The following is a 19,740-nucleotide window of genomic DNA, read 5'->3' as shown; positions in this document are numbered from 1 at the left end:
ATTTTCAAGTCATGGGGCCACTTGAATTTGCTACTAAAATAACGTTTAGGGTATTTTTGGTACTTTTTATCCTAATGTAATTTTCATGGGATTAAAAAAAATCAGTGTTGTCGTTTGCTTTCTTTCTGCCAGCAGTGATTTTGAGCTACCTGCAGATCCTCGCAGGCGTGTTACACTGTAGGGTAACAGTTGTGCGCGTGCGTCAGAGAAGTGTGCCGTGTTGCTGTGAAGAAAGATGAAGTGCAGATTGGCGGCTTTGTCTTTCTGTTACTGCGCAGGTTCTAAATGCTTAGGAGTATCTTGGAGATTTCTGTTTTTCTGCAGAAAATCTAATACAGATTTTCGATTGCCTCTTAAAACACTGTACGTCTCCAGGAAACCTTATCTTCGCTATAGCATCTGGTTTTCTGTGAAGTCATAATTTTGAATCAGAATTTCCAGCTGTTGCATCTAGTTTTATAGAGCCTGAATTGAGAATCAAAAACTAGGTTACAAATTTAAATACCAGAAGTAAATGTTATCTTTCTTTTTATAAAACAGGATGGCAGTTGTATTTAAGTATTTCCAATTTGCAGAGTTATTGTTCGTGATTTGCTCCAGGAAAAACAAGATGAATAACAGCTGAACAGCTTTAAGTGACTGAATTACATTTTATTCTTGTGTCAGTGTCCCGTGAACCCCAGCACACATGGTGTCTGCACGATGACAGATAAGATCTTAAAATGTTAGAACTCAACACAGCCTTGGAGGCCGCACAACCTGACTCTCCTCGTTTTCCAGATGAGGAAACTGAAGTCTCACTCTGCCCTGTGGTATAGAAAATTATCATTATGAAACAAATGCTAGTCTGTGCTTAAAAAAAATTATCATTAACCTGAGGCAAAGGAAGTTGAGTCTAGTGACATTAGGACAATTGTGTTGTGTACTGTTTTAAAATGCGGTCATTCTGCACAAGCACACAGAGGTGGGGAGTCTTGCTTGGCAGCACTGTTACACCGCAGCGTTCCCGGGACTGGGGTGCCCCACAAGCCAGAGGCCCTCTTCTGTCTGGGAAACAGTTTGGGAGTGATGTCGAGATGTAAAGCTCTTGGTAACTTTTGATCTTGTGATTCCTCTTTCGAGACTTTATCTTAAAGAATTAGAGAGTCAGATAAAGATTCAGTGTACAAAAATATTCTGGTATGGTTTAGCAAAAAGATGTTCGTTACAGCATAATTTATCCTTGTGAAAAATTAGAGGAAACAATTTAGTCATTCAGCAATAGAGAAACTGTCAAATTATGGCGAATTTAAACAATGAAATGTTACATAGACATGAAAGTAATTTTTAGAAGAATTTTTAATTACATGGGGAAGTGCTAATTATGGTGTCAATTAAAATTAAGAGTATAGAATTGTATAGGTAAGGTGTTTCAGTTATATAAAGGATATGTGCATAAAATGGGTCCTAATACATCAAAGTGGTGAAAGCTTATTTCTGGGTGACGATATTATGATGGATTGATTCTTTTTCTTCTTTATATTTCGCATTTTTCACAAAAAGCAGAAAATAAAGTCATTAAAAAAGAAATTTAAAATACCGTTGAAGAGGCAAATTATTTTGTAATACCAAGTAATGAAGAACCCACTTCAAAATCCCTTTAAGGCTAGGATCATAGTTACAAGTCTCTGATGCTTGTGCTCGGATAAGTTACACACACGGTCACACACACGGCTGCCACCCCCCCCCCACACACACACACACTCTGGGCATGGGTCCTAATGGTGGGGGACAGTGACCCGTTTGGACCGTGGGCAGTGGGGTGAAATTCACGAGTAACTGCTGTTTTAATCAAGTCATTTTATTGGGCAAAAATAAATTTGAAAAGCGATTTCCTCCATCGAACGAACATTCCTTTAGTCTTTCATTTAGCAAATATTTTTGAGTGCCTAGTAGTTAGTTATTCCGACTTGGAGGTAACGTTCTGCTGCTGGTGATTCTTTGCCTACTTATTGTTTGTTGGAATTTTCATAAATCTGCTTGCCACAGTTATTCTGTTTTACAGGGAACTTGACACAGTTCCTGTTTTCACCTGGTTCAGGTTTAATAATTAAATTGGATTAGCTATTAAATAATGGATGTTTGTGTAGAAGCCAATCAGTGTAATACCTGTGAACCTGAAAACCCAACTTTAATCAGTGCTGGGCTTGGTGGGATCCATGTTGCTGTTGCTTTGCAGGACATGGTCAAGCAGCTGTGCACACTGAATGTTTTTCCAAAAGGTAAGCTTTTCCAGAGCACGATATGGTTTTCTTTGCTTTCAAAATTCTTTGAAAAAAAAAAATCTATGAATATTTTGAAGTCCTCAATTCCACTTTATAATTTCAAATTAATAACTTCTTACTACTGTAATTTCATACGTTTTATACTACCCCTAGGAAAAAAAAAGTATTTACTTACTTCAAATATCTTACATTGATTTCAGTTGGTCTCATTCCACATTACAATTATGGCTTTCCATTCCACAAGGTATGGCTTAGAGTTGTGTTTCAAATTTGAAATGGGTTGTGCATTAATAAAGCTACTGTTTTTAATTTAAAAGAAAAGATCTTTTAAGGAAAGTTTGTTAGGCACTGGGGTAAATTTTTGAAATGTTTGTTTTATGTAAATTCAGGATAGCCTCAAATTGTCCCCTGGCTAAGAAGTGGCACCTTTTTTCTTCATTTGCCTGTTTGGCCTAGTTGTATATTATGTTTCATATGCTGTAACCCAGGAATTCTAGAGCTGGGATATGCTGTCTAGGTGAGCTTTCTGTCTTCTTGCAAAAATAGCCCTAAGTCTTAGGAAACAGATGATGTCTTACTCGTTTTCAGAGGCCCTCAAAGAGGGAGGTTCTAGTCTCCCTAGCTTTTAGAGTCTCTCATCATCCACATCTTTTCCTCCCCTTTTTCTTTTTCATCTACTATGAAACCAAGTTCTTTTTCTTAAAATTTAAACTGCTTTGCTACTCGCCTTATATTTTGGAATACTAATTTACAACTATTTGGATGTAAGCTCATTGTTCTTATTATCCTCCCTAAATGTCCCGACTGCCAGTGTTTTATAGCTGATCATTTTGTCCTAACAGTGGTGTTATGTACCAGTGAATTAACATCACAGAACTATATTCCTTGGAGAGATTATGAAGTCTTTGATTTTGGATTGGACCAGTTATACATGTGGCCCAAACACATGTACTTACTTCTGTTTAGCAATTCAGTAAATATTGATGGACGGCTGGGACTGTGTGCCAGTCATTGTGCTGAGGGTCGAAGATCCCAAACACCTGGGTGAGATGAAGTGTTTCAGAGTACAGCGAGTCTAGGAGGGAAGCCTTGCTGATACATTGGCAGGAGTGTCATCATTGTGTGGTTTATTATTATTGGCCTTGTTATCCATCTTACTTTGCAAGGAAGTAGAAGAGCCACTTCGAATCTATTTGCTTTTTAAATTTTCTGCAAGTGGTTCCCTCCACGTTTTGCTCTTTAAAAAAAAAAAAACTTCCAAGCTTAGTGAAGACGTATATAAATGAGTTGTAACTTTACGGTGACAGACAATATGCACTGAGGTTCTGTGGAGCAAGAGTTAAGTTTGTTTTTCCTCGTTAATATTGTTATTAAAGTCTTAGGTGACTTTTTTTAGCAAGTAGAAAAATCCCACAGCATCTGTCCATGTCCAGTAATTAGTAATCATACCTCTTTTTGATACCTGTCCTATACCTTCACATGTAAACACCTAGAAATAAGCTCTGTGGCTGTGATGGTATATCGTCTCTATACTCTTGTGTCTAGAAGATGAAGTTAATAGTAGTTTAACTCAGCAGAGACAATACAGATTTCATTCTAGGCACCGATTTATCTCGGGATGGTATGACAAGGTGATTCCGATGACCAGTGGACGCATCTTTTACTGACAGATTTTATAAGTTCTAGCATGATAGGCAGTACTTAAGAACAAATATTCTGGAGTCAGATTAACTGGGTTTTAATCCAGTTATGCTGCCTGTTAGCTGAGTGACGGGCACAGCAATTAACGCTCTGTGCCTCAGTTTCCTCATGTGTAAAATAGGAATAATACTATTTACGTCATATGGTTGTTAATGAGAATTCAGTGAGTTAATATTTGTAGGACACTATAACACCACCTGGTGCAGAATGTTCCCTGAGTGCCAGTGAGTGAGTGAGTAGATGTTCAGTTGTCTGTTGATTCTTTTGGTATTAATCACACAATAATAAAGCAGCATTTCTGGCTCTGGGGCCTGATCAGTCAACGCTTGAGTAAGTAGAATGGTGAGTTAGTTTTTTCTAGTTTTCCTTAGTGCCTCCCCTCCACTCCCGCCCCCGTTTTCCTCCATTGGTGGCACATTATAGACATCTAAGAAATTAGAAGTCTATGCTGTTTATTCGCATATTGTCTGATAATCCTGGCAATTCAGCCTGAACCTCAGAGCTAAATCAGAGGTCACACTATCCTAAACCTGAACCAAAGAGGCCTTCTTGTATGGATACCGGGGGGTGGGGTGGGAGTGTCATGTCGTTTTCATGGCTCCCCTGGCTCTGTGGAGCCTGAGAGGGATCAAGGGCAATTGTCCTCTTGTGTGTCTGTGATCCTCCATTCCGACAGCCGGTCTGGGCCGTAGTGGATCTGGGATGGCAGGCCCAACCACAGTCCTCAGAGACTGTGCTGCTTGACATGCTGGTTTTCTGGAATTCATTTCTGTGTAAAACATGAGGAAGCCAGTTCTCACATTGGCCAGGCACTCTGTGAAGCCCTCCCGGAGATGGGGTAACTTGTCTTGGCGTGTGAGGGAGCCTTCTCCCTACCTCCTGCGAAGGGCATATAGGTCACCGCTTCGCACACCTTCCTTCACCTAGCTCTTCGATCATCTGTTCTTCGCACACCCTGAGTGCTTAAGGCTTACAGAATTGGAGTCTCCACACAACACCATGGTTTAATGTGGCTGGTGGTCGGGTTTTTTAAATTCCAAACCCATGGTACAACAGTTATTTAGCATGGAGAGGGTTAGAGAGAAAACGTCAGCATTTCTGCCCCCTGTTGTGTAGGGCAGCATTCATGCGAGGCTTAGAATGACACTCCAAGCTCCTGATTTTAAAATAGCATGCGTATCCCAGGCCCAGCTCCTCCTCCCCAGCGTGAGGCTTGGGCTAGCGCCGTGGGAGATGTGGGAGCCTGGACGTTGGATTGGAGCTTGGTGAGCCTGCAAAGGGACAGCAGTGACGAGTTGCCACGGGCGAGGCTGATGGGACGACCAGCAAGGGCTGCACTGAGGAGCCGCTCAAGCTGAGGAATCTGTAGGCCTTGCTGCCGGGTTGGCTGGAGTAGTTGGAGGAGGCAGCCGTCCGCGATGGGCTCTCCTAACCACCCCCTGCGCCCCCTGCTCCCCCAGCTCCCGTAACTGACGCAGGAACGGCGGCCACACGATCTCCCCAGGCTGTGTTCTGAGACGGGGGATGGCTGGGACGTGAGAGGCCCCAGCAGGTGTTGGATGCTGCTTCACCGTGCTGGCCAGGCCTCTGCTTCCCCCTCTGACCTCGTCGCCAGGGCTGCTGTGTAAGAAATCAGCGTTCATTCTTGTTGGCGATGGCCTTGGGCAGGCCCTCTGACTCTGTTTCTTCATTTTGGGAATGTAAAGAATACATGGGGAAAAAAGGGAGAGATCTTGTTTTTGAAAGTATATGTGACAAAGAGATCCTGATGAAGGTACACTTATTTAAAGAACTAATTCAACTATAGGATTTTTAAAAATCACATAATCTGATTATCACTGATGTTCTCCTTCACCATCCCAGTTTTTCAGATGCGGACAGTTTTAGAGCCCATAGTGTGTGTGTTGACAGCACCACTGTGCTGTCATTTTTTTTTTTTTTAAGGTTTATTTGTTAGAGAACTTGCTCCCACGCACGCAAGCAGGGGGAGGGGCAGAGGGAGAGAGAACCTCAAGCAGATTCCCCATAGAGCAAGGAACCCGACGCCGGGCTCCATCTCACAACCCCGAGACCATGACCTGAGCCAAAATCAAGAGTTGGACCCCCGACTGATGAAGCTACCCAGGAGCCCCTGTGCTTTGTCATTTTATTTTGAACTCTTGTATCCATTTTAACTTGTTCTATTTCTTTCCACTAGGGTACTGTGAGAATCTCCTTTTTAAAAAAGTCTCACTTGTTACAGTTTACTCAACAGATTATTTTCCCTAAAAATGAATTTTATTATTATTTTTTTCCTACTTGTAAATTCATACACAGGGGTGAGGGAGCTGAAGCTGGACTGGCATAAGGTTACCATTTATTTTTTGCATTTAAATATACAATTTAAATGTGAAAGGAAGAACGAAAAAAGAAAAACTTGTCATTTTCCATCACCTCTATGTGTAAGAGAATGTTTAACACTGTTGGCTTACAGAAAGTCCTTTACTGGGCATTCAAGGCCTTCTGATGTTTGCATAGTATTTGTTATAGGCCAGACATTTTTCTGAGCCCTTTGCAGAAAATAACCCATTTCATCCTCACGCACCCTATGAGGTACGTACTATTATTTTTTCCCATTTTACAAATGGAGAAACTGAGGCAAAGATAGCTTAAGTAATTGGGGAACAGCCACAGAGCTAGTGGCTGATTCCAGAGTCGTCTTTCCTGTGCCCCCACACCAGTGGTTCTTGGCCCTCCTTATACTTTAGAATCATCTGGACAGCTTGTGGAGAGGGCCATGAGAGAGAGATGTAAATTTTACCCGGCCCTATCTGAGGCCAGTGAAATCTTCCCTCTTTTCCCTGCTTCCAAGGTCCAAGGTCACCACCTCCCTGTTTTTCCAGTCCACCGTACCCCTTCCTCCCCCTGATCTCATCGCAGATAAGATCGCAGGTTTTCAGTGACCTGTTGCAATTAAGGGCATACCCCTTTATGGTTTAGCCCCTTAAGGTGAGGCCCGTGGGGAAAGGGCCATGCTTCCCACCTGTGTGCGTCCCGCCCGGCACAGTGTCTTACACACAGAAAGCACTGGATTGCAGTTTCTCAGTGGGGGATTCAGTATACTGTTATTTTGCGGCAGGGGAGAGCCTGTGATGTACAGAAAGAGCATGGGTAGTTAATCGGACAGATCTAACTTTACATCTCTCGCTTATCTGAGCCTTTTCTTACTGATAAAATGGGAAAGGTGATAACATTAGAGGATTGTTGTGAAGATTAAATATGTGAAAATATGGAATGTGTTCTGCCGTGCAGGAGGTTACCAGAAATAAATCCCAGGGGTGCCTGGGTGGCTCAGTTGGTTAAGCAGCCCACTCTTGATTTCAGCTCAGGTCATGATCTCGGGGTTGTGGGATCAAGCCCAGCGTCTGGCTCTGTGGTCAGTGTGGACTTGCTTGAGATTCTCTCTCTCCCTCTCCCTTTGCCCCTCCCCCCAAAATATTAAAGAAATAAATGCAAAATTCTTTCCCTTGTAAATTAAATTCTAGTTACTCTTAAACTAGGATGTGAAAACTTGCTTGAAAATACACTATTCAGGGGCGCCTGGGTGGCACGGCGGTTAGGCGTCTGCCTTTGGCTCAGGGCGTGATCCCGGCGTTGTGGGATCGAGCCCCACATCAGGCTCCTCCGCTGTGAGCCTGCTTCTTCCTCTCCCACTCCCCCTGCTTGTGTTCCCTCTCTCGCTGGCTGTCTCTATCTCTGTCGAATAAATAAATAAAATCTTTAAAAAAAAAATACACTATTCAGTTTTTAGTCAGATACAAAAAGTCATGGAATTTCTGGAGCTCAAACAGGCCTTAGGGATCAGGGAATGCAGTCTCGTCCTTTTCCAAGCAAGGAAACCGAAGCGTAAAGAAGGGACCTGACCAGGGGCATGGAGTGAGCCCAGATGTTGCCTTTGCATGGAACACTCCTGTATCCCGTGTACGAACAGGTGGTTAGCAAAGACTTTCTTACTGCCGGGGTTATCACTCCTTCAGAACGTCTGCGGTCACCTCCATAGACTCTTGTGTGTTCTATAACCTTTCAAAACAGCATCGCAGGCCTAGAGTATCTGACCCTGAGGCAGGGTTTGGGCTGTTAGGTAAAGTCCTAAAGGAAGCCGCTATGGGGCACTGGGTTAAGGAGTTGGGAGAAAGAGCATCTATTTACCTTGTTGACTTTTCTTACATGAGAGGGAGAAGAGCCAAGAACATACCAACAAAACAGTGGTTCAGTCCACAAAATTCTTTCCAGTTCTTGTGCTTTCTGTGAAAATGGGGTTCTTGTTTCTTTCATAAGTTCTCGCGTGAGTAAGGTTAAAAGCAGAGGGGAAAGGAAGGTATTACAACTCTACTTCAAGGAGACATTGATATTTTGTTTTTACCAAACATCATACTGTTAAAGCTTCAAAATGGCATTATGCTTTGAGAAATTATTTTTAAACTAAACACTGTTTTCTACTGATACTTCAGAATAGGTATTTAGATTTTTGTCCTTGCCGATGACTATAATTTGAATTAAAAGTGAAACCAGTTCATTGACACGTACTACGTATTGTCTGACTTGGGGCCTAGTTGCTAGGGGGGTGTGCTGCCTGCAATGAAGATGGTAAGATGTGTCATTTTCTAGTATCACAATCAAAATTCCTGATCCCTGTGCCCCATCTCCTCTCCCCTGTCGTCACCTCCTCCCTCCCAAAAGAGTGTTTAGAATCACCAAGGTGAACACACTCTGGTGTCCCGTGCATTGGAAACTACCTATTCATTCCTTTAGAATTCCTCATCATTTTCTATCCCATTTTGAAACTTATTACCTATACAAGACATCTTGATTCTCTTAAATGCTTGGGGAATTTTTCCTTTGGAGGACTGTGAAATTGGCTGTGGACGGCATGGGGAGTAAATGCCGGTGTTTTTTCCAAAAAGTTGGGTTGCTTAGAGAAAATGATAGATGTTTCGCATTCTTAGCAGTGCCTAAACTCATGTGGAGAGACCCCTATTCCAGCTCTCTTCAGACACTGATTGTCTGAAAGCAGAAACATTTATAATTTTCACTTTACTTGGTGTTTACAATATACTGTATGAACATTTTACGAATATTTAATATTTGTTTTTTGACATGATCGTTGATGTCTTTGCTTCCCGATTCTAAACTAAGCTCTTAACCTTTTCTGTATTTATCTCGCTTTTCCAAAATGAAAAGTCCACATGAGGGGGTTTTAGAATATATAGTGGAAACCGAATGTGGCTTAACTTTTAAAAATATTCATTAGGCAGCAAAAAACCTAAAGCTATAAAATTTAAATCTCGTGAAAGTTCACCAGATTTCTTCAAAACCTGCATTTCATAAGCCTTGAAAGCTTTGACGTTTTACAAAGGTTTGAGGAGCTTGTCTTGACCGTCCCTCAAGGGCACACATTCTCTCAGGCTGCTGGGGAAGAGCGCCGTCTGCCCGGAGAACACGGCCGACTCCCCAGACATCCCCGACTGGCTTCTAACCCCGAGCTAAACTTCGTAGTCAGTTGGTGAAAGAATTCAGAACCTGTCTCTGTCTCAGTGCGTGTGAACTAGGGAGTGACAGTCATCACAGGGTAAAGTTTGAGTTATGAGGTGTTGATCAGTCTTCATATTAAGACACAGTGAATAATATTTCCAGTTTCCTGATGAAAACAAAGTGAGTTCTGCTGGGAGTGGTTCTCCTAATTGTTACTGTTAAATTCTTTGCTTGCTCTTTTTTATGCCCGTACTTAGATATCTACAAATAGGGTTTGGATCCTGTGTGTTTCACTTTCTTTTCTTACCAGACATTTTCAGTGGATGAATTCCCTGAGCAAATCCTTTCCAACAAAGTATTTAGCTTTGTATGCACACAAATTCAAGAGCCAATTAAACATGTGTTTGATTAATTTATCACAAAGAATGCTACCTTGAGTTAAAACAATTCCACTCTGTGGAGAGAGTTCTTTCTGTTCAAAAGAGGGTCCTTATTTCTAAAGAGCAGAGCTCTGATTTTAATTAAATAAGGAACATTTTATGCACTTTTTTTCTAAAGCTTAAGATTAATTTCTATGGTTACTAGGGATATAAATCTCTAGATTGCTTTAAAACAAAGATTTTTGTTCAGGAGAGAGTTGACAGCTCCCTTTAAGAGAAGCTATTACTTAATTTTACTTTCCTAAGTTTAAACACATAAAAATATTTGTAATGATACCCCAAAGGCATCATAAAAATGTAAAATAATTGTACTCTAAAATATCTAAAATTACAGGAAATAGACCTCATTTTAAAAAATGAACTGGGATTCGTGGCTGGGGAACTGGGGTGTGACATACTTCAAACCCAGAATCTCTTGTCAGGAGACTTTTTTTTTTTTTAATAGTAAAAAAGTCTTTTCTGTTGCCAGTCATACAAACTTTAAAGTGTATTCATTTTATTAGGAAATATTTCTCTATAGTTTTATTACCTTTAGCGCATATTACTGTATTACATCTATGGATGTCTTAGATCCTCTTTGAGAGACAAATTTCTGTCTCTGGGATTAAATGGCATCACTTGGTTTGTCGATTAACTATATCACAGTTAGCTTTTAGACCATTTTTAATGATTATTTAAAAAGCACAGTTTTCTAAGCAGCTTTGAACAAAGGCAACATGAATAGTTCCTAGTGGTTTACTTACCTAAAGTACACTTCCTCTCTCAGTAGATACTATTGACTGATAAATTGTTCGCAGGCTGAGAGTATGTCATATTTTAACAAATGCAGTGTAAAATCTATAGTAGAGGTGCCTACAGCGGAAAAAAACCCAACTTTTTAAGTAAATGAGTTAATACTTACCCTCTTTTCTCCTTTAGTATTGTAATATCGGATTTTTTGCTCTTTTCACTTACTAAAATTGCAATTGCGTCTTGCGTAGTAAAATGTCTTCTGTTTATTAGGAAAAGTAAAATTAGATTTACAAAATATTCAGACTGAAGTTTTGAAAGAAATGGCATTTTGTGTGTAATATGAATGCTGTTGAGACTAGATATGCTTGTAGTTTAAAACATGCCTGATTCAGGAATGCTTTGCATTAAATGAGTTTATATTTTGAGAGCAAAACGGGAGAGAAAGAAAATGTTCCCTCCTTTTTTTTTTTTTAAGCGACGAGAAAACTAAGTTGAGTGCAGATACTGAAAGTGCTGTAAGCTGAGTGAGCAACAGAAGTAAACACTGATTACTGCACAAGTACATTTGGACCAGTTTACTTTTATCTTTCAAGCGAAACATTTCCCACAGTTTTTGTGGGGTTTTATTTAAGTTGGGAAAACTTTGGAAGTTTGTGTGAAAGTATAAATAAGTTTGTGAAAGTCATGATTAGAGTCTGATAATAAACATGCAGGAAGTGAATTGGGGGAACTGTGACAGTCAGATGTGACATTTAATGATGTTTTCTCCCCAGACGCAGTTGCCGAGAGAGAGATGTCCGTTTCTGTGGCTCTGAAGCAAACATTTTGGCTGTAATTGAAAATAAGGGTTAAATGGGAATTCTTCAGTATGGATGAGGTTTTGCATTGTTTTTAAGAGCCTTAGTGATTGTTCTAGGAATCCCCAAAGTGCCCCTTTTCAACGATAGGCACAGAAATTATATATGTATTTATAGACTCCAACTAAAAACCAAAATACTTAGTTGCCAGAAAAATTTAAAGTTTTTTTTTGCTTTTTTTTTTTTTTTTTTTACAAAATAAGCATTAAATTTTAGCATATATGAGGATTCTTAATTTTGCAAGGAGGAAAATTTTTTGTTTAATTTTGAAATAGACCACATAGAGTACAAATAAAAATAAAATTTAAAAATATTAATCTAAAATTTGTTTTAAGCCTCACCATTAGGACATTGACCTCACAACTGCAAATTGCATTTTTAGTTGCTTATTCCCCAATTCTTGGGGAAATTTGTCCGTATTTTATTGTAATGAGACTGTAAGTGTGGAAAGAGAACTTACCAGTCATTAGGTTTGGCACTTTGGAAATAGTCATCGGGTACTGACTAACACATAGTATAGAGTTTTCAAAGATTTCTTGAGCATTGTAAAGTTTGACTGTCCTTTCTTTGGTATGTTGCTACATGCGTCCCTTACGAGTGTATACGTATGTGTTTGGGGGGGACAGTTAGTATTACATTTTGATGACAATTTTATTGGTTACAAATTGATTATGTGATTTTAACTGAAATCTGTGTCTGTGATAAGAAAGGAAATTTTTATACGGTGTTTCAGATGCTTTACCTAATGATCTCAAAAACTGTTAAAAGGGATTTAAATTGTATATATAGGTTTTACTTTTAAAGCTTTCAAACTGAATTCTGAGTAGAACATTCGAATATAAGACTTTAACATTTTTGTGTCCAAGTAAAACAGTAAATCTTAAAAGTAGGATGAAGAGATACAATTTGATTCTCAAAAAAAAAAAGTTGATAATATCTAGCTCAAGATCTAACCATTACTTTTCTAGGTATTTTTATACACAGATTATTCTCTAGCAAATGATTTCTTAGGAACTAAATTATTTTACGCTATTTTGAACACTTAAGAATCAATTTTATCAGGTTAGTCCCCATTTTATAAAACTTAGCAGTTAGCAATTTGCTGGTTTTTTCTAAATCCCAGAAACCAGTCAATCTTATTTTCATTTTTTTTCAAGCAGAGGATAATGGAATGTTTTGTAACTTATTACTTGAAATAATATTTTCTGCCTTTTTGTTGTTTTTCTTTGCACGTGTACAGAAGTGCTTTAAGTTTCATGCCTTATTTACTCCAAAGAAGACCGTAATGAAGGCAAGGAATCTATATTTTTTGAAAGACAGGGAATGATGAAACAGGCCCTGGGTTTTGCATGGAATTTGAACATTTGTATTCCTGGTCGAGGCCGGCAAGCTCTGCATTTTATTCCCATTCACTCAGTTGAAAGATGACTTTGGAGGAAAGGCTGGGTATCTTGTTACCAAACCTCTTTCTCAGAGCTTCATGATAAAATGCACATTCCGTCCTTTGCTTTTGTTTTTACCAGGAGAGAAAAAAATGCTATAGTAAAGCAAAACACTTACACTTTGGGGATTTGAATATTATCAAGCAGTGTTTTCTGTTGAAGGTAAATTATTGGCATCTATCAAGTGGTATGGAAGTTGAGTGTATGTTCTCCCTTTGTACTGCCCGTCATTGATTTCACTCTTCTCTTTGCTGATGTGAAGCAGAAACTGGACAAGGTAACAGTTCTGATGATGAGATTAGAGGTAGCCAGGCTGACTGTCTCCTGGCTTTTAGAGAACCTTATAAGCTCAGGGCCACCCCTTCCCCTTGTTTAGATATTACTTGCTCTTTTGAGTTTCAGATTACAGGAGCAATTGATCTGCATGACCTATCTTAAGAACTTTAACTTCGCAGTGGAAACTTAAACCAAATGTATATCCTCAAGAGACAAATCATCTTAAAACCAGGCTGTTGTCATTTTGATGTACTGTACTGTTTGTGGAGAACAGCGTGGTGCAGGGCGCCACCTGGTGGACGGGAACGGTACCTGCCGCGATGGGTGGAAGATTCGGAGAACTAGTTGATGTAACTCTTGCCCTGGGCTTGCAAATAAGGGGTTTTATGTTGTTCCCAGCTCATAATTTCTGCCCAGGGCTAGGATCCCAGGAGAATGAGATTGGGAGCAGGCTGTAATATGTCAGTTTTATTTGTGGTTTTCCCACTTCTGTAGGTGTACTCCTTGTCCTTGTCATCTTCACAAATATTTTCCCCTTATAGTTGATATTATAATTCAAATAAAGAGATCAAAGTTTTTTTTAAATGTTAGTAGGACAGCATTTCAGGTTTTTTTGAGTGCGTAAGTTTAACCTGAGTAATAAAAATCTGCCTTTGGGTAGGACCTGATTGTGGCCACAAACTTTATGCCCTTGCTACTCTGTTCGCCTTTTGTGGGGAGGGTTGCTGTTGGTTACCAACTGTGCGCAGTTGTTGGCTGCTTGTTACACAGGGGGTGTGCCTTTGGTGAATACTAAAACATTCGCAAAACTGTGAGAAAATTCTGTATTTAAAAAAAAACCTTCTAGTATGTCATAACCACTAGTTTCAGGTGTAGCTGTTCCTGTATCACCCACTGGGCAGGCGTTTATGGAGCTAGGAACCTTGCCAGGCTTTGGGAATCCAAAATGAACATGACAGGGTTCTTTCTGGACACACACTTTTTAAAAGTCCTGTAATTTTCACCACAAAAAGAGTGACCATATTCCTGGGATGTGGAATGCACTGCAGCGGAGTGTAAATGTGTTTTATGTGCTTAGTATTTTCTGCCAGGGACTGGAAGGATTGAGAAGACGTTAGGCACAGGCCTTTGGAGGAGCTGATAAACGAAACTGACCACCTGGCAGCCTGGTTGCAGCAGGTTTGGCGTGAGGCCAGTGGTAGAGGGCTGCCTGGTCGCTCTTCTTTGGTCCGAACGGTTCTTCAGCTTGAGTACCAGCGTCACAGAGCCCAAGTTTGGAGGCGCAGACTGACGAATTTCAGAGCATAGGCTTTGGAGTGACTTTTGGAGTGTGGACCTGGCTTTTCAACTTGCTAGAAGTATGATCTGAGGCTCTGTGCCTCAGTTTCCTCAGCTGTTTTTCATCTGTTATATGCAAGGGCTTAACACAGCGCCTGACACATAGTAAACACCAAATGTTTATGATGCTGGTGACAACGATCAGTTAGTTCCATTGCCCCTTTTTTATGTGTAAGACAGACGTGTGGGTGGCTGTCCTGTGCTTGGTCCCTCCACCCCCCACAGGCCCCGGGCCCATGCCACCTCCACTCCTCCCTTGACATGACTGGTTAGCATTACCATGCTGGCGGACTCTGGACGGATGACCAGCCACCGTCTCCTGGTGCTGAGCTGCTCCTTATGCACATGGCGTCTGCAGAAAGTTTGTACTCTCCTGTGTTGGAGCCTGTTGTACCACGTTTTATCATCAGAGGCCTTAACCTGAGTTCCAGTGAGCCAAGAGCCTCTGAAACTCAAAGTAGAAGCAGAAAATCTGTATCTGTGGGAATATTTATTTTCTGTAGGGAAGAGATCAGATACAGAGCTTTGGTCAGAGGCTTACAGGCCTCTGTGCCATGTAAAAAGGTAAAGAACTGTAAATATTCATGATTCTTTCTGGAAGGGCAACTCAAGAAGTTAAGACTATACCCCCCCCCCCATGAAACACAAATTTGAATTTTACACTGTTTTGTAAGATACAGAAAGAATTTTAAAGATAGAGTTGAGGTTTTAATTTGAGGAACTCAAATATAAATGGAATGTGTTTTCCTCTTAGCCGTCTTGTCAAAGTTCTGAAGAGAACAGGAAGAGCCAGAAATTAGCAGTCCAGCTCTGCCAATTACTAGTGAGACCTTGAGCCCATTAGTAGTCCCTCTTTCTAGATGGGAGACGGTTCTAGTGAGGATTAAGTGGAGTCATCTGGACAAAGCCCTTGTAGCTCTTCTTGGCGTCATCGTAAGTACCACGTGTTTGCTGTTACCGTTTAGTTGAACGTTTACCCAACAACACTTATAATATGTGCACGTTAGTTTCCTCTTCTATTCTGTTTTACCTACATCTTATTGAACAATTATAAATATTTCTAATTTCTTATGCTCCAACGTTCTATCTGTGGCTGAATTGCCCTGAGTCAGAAAACCTGAATAAATGAGGATCCCAAGGACATGAATCCTTAGACTCGTGCTGAGAACCTGGGAGAGCATAAAAGGGGTCCAGCACACCTGCTCACGAGTGCGCTGGGTTTTCCAGAGGAGCAGAGTGGATATGGGCTGCCTGTGGACTGCAGGTGTGCAGGGGGTTCCCAGACACAGCATGGGGTGAATCGAGGGACGGCTCTTTGGAGGAGAGTACTTGCGGGGAGGGAAGGGAGAGAAGATGCGGAGGAGCATGTTGGGGTGCAGGGGAGGGGCAAGCCGGGCACTGGAGGTGCATCCCACAAAGACGAGATCAGCAGGAGGTTAACTGTGTGCCCAGCAGGAAGGAATTGCTGATGTCAGCAGTGCCTGTTGTCCGCTCCCTATGTGTGGGTGCTGGGGACTGAGGGCAAGATGGGGCTTGGGACTCGCCGGTCCCTGTGCTGCCTCTTCTAGTAAGAGTACCTTGCTCGCTGCCTGGGATTCTAGCATCTAAGAAGGAGCATTTGTGCTCTCTTCATGGCCCCTAAACTCAAACCATCCACTTCCTCTGATGTGCAGCTGAAGAAACAGCCGTCTATTCCATCCTGGGGGGGAGGGGGACGAGCTGTTTTGAACGGATTGCGAAAATGTGTGCTGGAACCTAGTGTGGCCTCTTCTGTCGTGTCGATGGTGTGTGCTTTTCACCTTCTGCACAAAAATTAAGCCTGACGTCAGGTGCAGTCTGCTGGGGAGGTGGTCAGAGTACAGCAGAATAAGCAGCGTGAGGTCAAGTTCAGTTCTTTCGGGAGCTGGTTGTACCTATGGGAGTTGTCCCTCAGCTGCTTTCTAGAGAGGCTTCTCCAGATGCCCCACCATCGTGGAGTGGAGCCCATAGCAGGTTGCCTCTGCCAATACACTTCGCTCTTTGCTCTGTGCCCTTGCCTGCCTCTGCCTCTGACCTTGGAGCCTGGGAGGCCCGCCCATTACCATGGAGGTAGTTCATGGTGGGCTCTGCGCCAGACCCTCCGGGACCTCCTTGTGCTATGTCAGTGACCTGCTGTGGAAACCACGGGCAGTGTGTCCAGCCTCTCTCCTGGCCTCGGTTTCCTTCTTCTCCATGGGGGGCAATCTCAGGACCTCCCCAGGGGGGCGGTGTGAGGGTTAAGTAAGTTAATATGTGTGTGTCAAGCTCCTAGCGTCGGGCCTGGCATGGAGTATGCCCTCAGTTGGTGGTGGTTACTGGTGTGACTGCCACTTGTGTCCAGTCACGCTGGATTTGTGCCAGATCCAGTGCTCCTGCTTCGGATGCTGTGACTTTGTGAGAGCTCACAGCCTTCTATCTACAGCAGCCCTTCTCCTCGCTGCACGTACTGCGTGCCAGACGCAGTGCCAGACCCAGTGCCAGACCCTTCACAGACGCTGCTTGCATCGACGGCTTGTGGTCGCCTTCAGGGTCATTGTCTCATTTCTCCAGTCAGAGGTTACGGCTTGGAGTTAAGGAACTGGTGCAAGACTGTGCCACGGGTCAGTGACAGAGCTGTGGCAGAGCTGGGATCTGGACTCACATCTGTGTCGGCTGTGCTCGAATGACCGGGACTGGGTGGAAGGCAGCCCCTGTGCACACTCCGCACACACACGGTCTCCACGCACACCAAACACAGTCTGTACACAGTCTCTGCACACACTCTACGCACAGGCTCTGGCCCAGACGGAGTTTGGATGGGATCTGAAAAGCAGTGTGAAGCCACGTAAGACCCTTGGGTTGGAACTTCCTGTTCTCCTGGACCTCCTCCCTCCCTCTCTTCTTTATCACCTCCCATCTTACTGTGCCTGACCCGTTCTGGGTCTGACATATTTGTCAAGGGAACAAATAAGAGAAAGGTTTCCAGGCGCACAGAAAAGAAAGTAGTGACCATTAACCAGCCCAGGCACACGAAGCAGGGGCCACCCCTGCCCCCGGCCCCATTTGTGTTGGGTTGCTAGGCAGATAGGTTCGGGGAAGATCTGCTTTCAGAAGGCAGTTAGCCAAGTCTCCGTGATATTTTTGTGGAGGGAACGTTGTTTTAAATGGCCTGAAGATTTGGACTGCTGGGGCATCTGTGGCGGCTTGAGCTGCTTGTCCACAGGAAGGGGGCTAGAACTCCATGCTTCTCTTTCAGCCCCATTTTCACCCCATTTTTAAAATGGATTATTTTTAGTTATAGATGTCTTTAATGGCAGCGGATCAGAGTGGGAAATAACAGGAAGCGGGGGAAAACAGGAGTAGAGCGAAGGCATAGATTGTCAGCAGCAGTCATGGAAGAAATAATTATAGTTGATACGAAGTCAGCCACACTCAGTGACATGAAAGTGAGCGTGCTCTTGGGTAGCATTAATAGAAACCCAGAAGCTAGAACAAGAGGGTGATGTTTCTGCTTTCCTCTGCATTTCCTGCTGGCACACACAATGTTGAGTCCGTTCTGGGAACTGCATTTGATTTTTGAGGCCCATAAATTGCGACATTCAGAGGAGATTAAAGAAGGCTTGAGGGGATTGAGAATGTTTAGTTTAGAGAGGAGAGAAGACTCAGAGGGTTGGGGGTGGGGGGCACAATAGCTGAACCCAATTTAGAGTGGAAAAAGAACTCTGCACGGTTCCAAGTGGCATGTGTGACCCAGAAGAGACAGTGGGCTCCCCACCATCAGACAAAGCAGGTAAGCGTTGTCCAGGCCCTTTCTGGTCTTGAGATTCCAGGAAGGGAGAGACTTACTTGCTTTATACCCTGTGTATCACGTAGCATGTGCGAGGCACAGAGAAAGGCCAGACAGACCAGGAATGGACAGAGTTCGGAAATGGGAATGTGCTAGCAATGCCAAATGAATGCAGTTTGGGGAGCTAGAAGAATGGATATTAAAGTGTTTAATTAGATTGAGGCGTGATCACGAAGACAAGGAGACGTAGAGAGAAAAGTTGGGGCCAGAGGGATGAGGAGGGAAAGGCTGGGAAGGTGACAGGCTTCTGCTGCCTCTTGAAGTTGAAGGAACCTAGACCTGTTTTAAGATGAAAACTGCACTGAGCCCCCTGGGTCACTAAGTGCTGTCCAGTGCTCTTTCAGCTTTGGGATTGGTTCCTGAACTCTTTGATGATCTCATTAACACGAAGAATCTAAGATTTTATTTTTTTAATTTCTAAATTTCTCAAAAGGGATAGAAGCTTAATATTAGAAGAAATACTTTTTCAGGTTGCTAATATGAGAAATTAGGCCACCAAATTCATCCCAACAAATGTTAATCATCCTTGTCTCCTAGTTTAACCATCCCTACTGTCTGCTACTCAAGACTGAAGCCAGAATAGAAGGGTGGAAATAGAAACATCAATCTCTCTCCTCTTTTGTGCATACATTTCTCATTCTCCCTCTCTCCACATGTCTCTCTCAACACATGCTGAATTCTGAAAACTATAGTCCAGTAAGGTTGGGATTGATTCTCAACAAAAAATCCAGAACAGGTTATTTAGCTACTGATTACAGTTTTCTGTAGGTCATGGTCACCTGGGTCTTTCTAAAGAGGTTTCCAGACTGATGGAATAGAGCACTTTATGTATTGAACTAATAACATTTATATGTGTATACCCACCCACACACACACACACCCCCCCACACACAATGTATATAACCTGCATACATCCAACTCACCTTTATAACATTCAGCTAACAGAGCATGCCTCAAGGAAGGCTCCCTGCAGAGAAAGTGGGAGCGAACCCACAATGCCGTGTGTTAGTACCTCCTTGGGCCCAGCACGTTTGAGTAGAATATTGGCTGATGAGAAAGAAGACCCTGCAGGCAGAGAGAACAGTAGGTGCCATAGTGCAGAGGCAGCGAAGAGGAGGCTGCACAGGGGAAAGGCTCTGTGGGTCTAGAATGCGGGGTGGGTGCGGCAAGGGCCGGAGGGTGGACGGTGGTTCAGTTCCTTTGGCGGATGTCAAATAAGCTGAATGGACAGGCCTGGCTGACCTGTTTAATTTGTGGGGTAGAAAAGAGGGAAGAGTCTGAAATGACCTGAGACTCTCTAACTTAAGGAATCCAGAGAGAAGAGCTCTTTCTCTT

General features: G+C 42.5%; 1 protein-coding gene across 3 annotated transcripts in view; it reads left to right on the top strand.

Moving 5' to 3' along the window:
* Positions 1-19,740, top strand: part of STX18 (syntaxin 18) — a 123,193-nt gene that overhangs the window by 38,874 nt on the left and 64,579 nt on the right. Inside the window, exon 1 of one of the 3 annotated variants that reach the window (XM_045771372.2) lies at positions 2,162-2,261. The exons of the other annotated variants lie outside the window; for them this stretch is intronic. Coding sequence (XP_045627328.1) covers positions 2,247-2,261 — 15 coding nt within the window. The 5' untranslated portion in view covers positions 2,162-2,246. Of the gene's footprint in view, positions 1-2,161; positions 2,262-19,740 lie in introns of those variants that run through there. 3 annotated transcript variants of the gene reach the window in all.

This window comes from Ursus americanus, chromosome 8 (assembly GCF_024610735.1).
Source record: "Ursus americanus isolate L20-20 chromosome 8, mUrsAme1.1.p, whole genome shotgun sequence".
Lineage (NCBI taxonomy): Eukaryota > Metazoa > Chordata > Mammalia > Carnivora > Ursidae > Ursus > Ursus americanus.
Note: the sequence above shows the minus strand (reverse complement) of the source record. Positions and strands in the feature narration are given on the sequence as shown.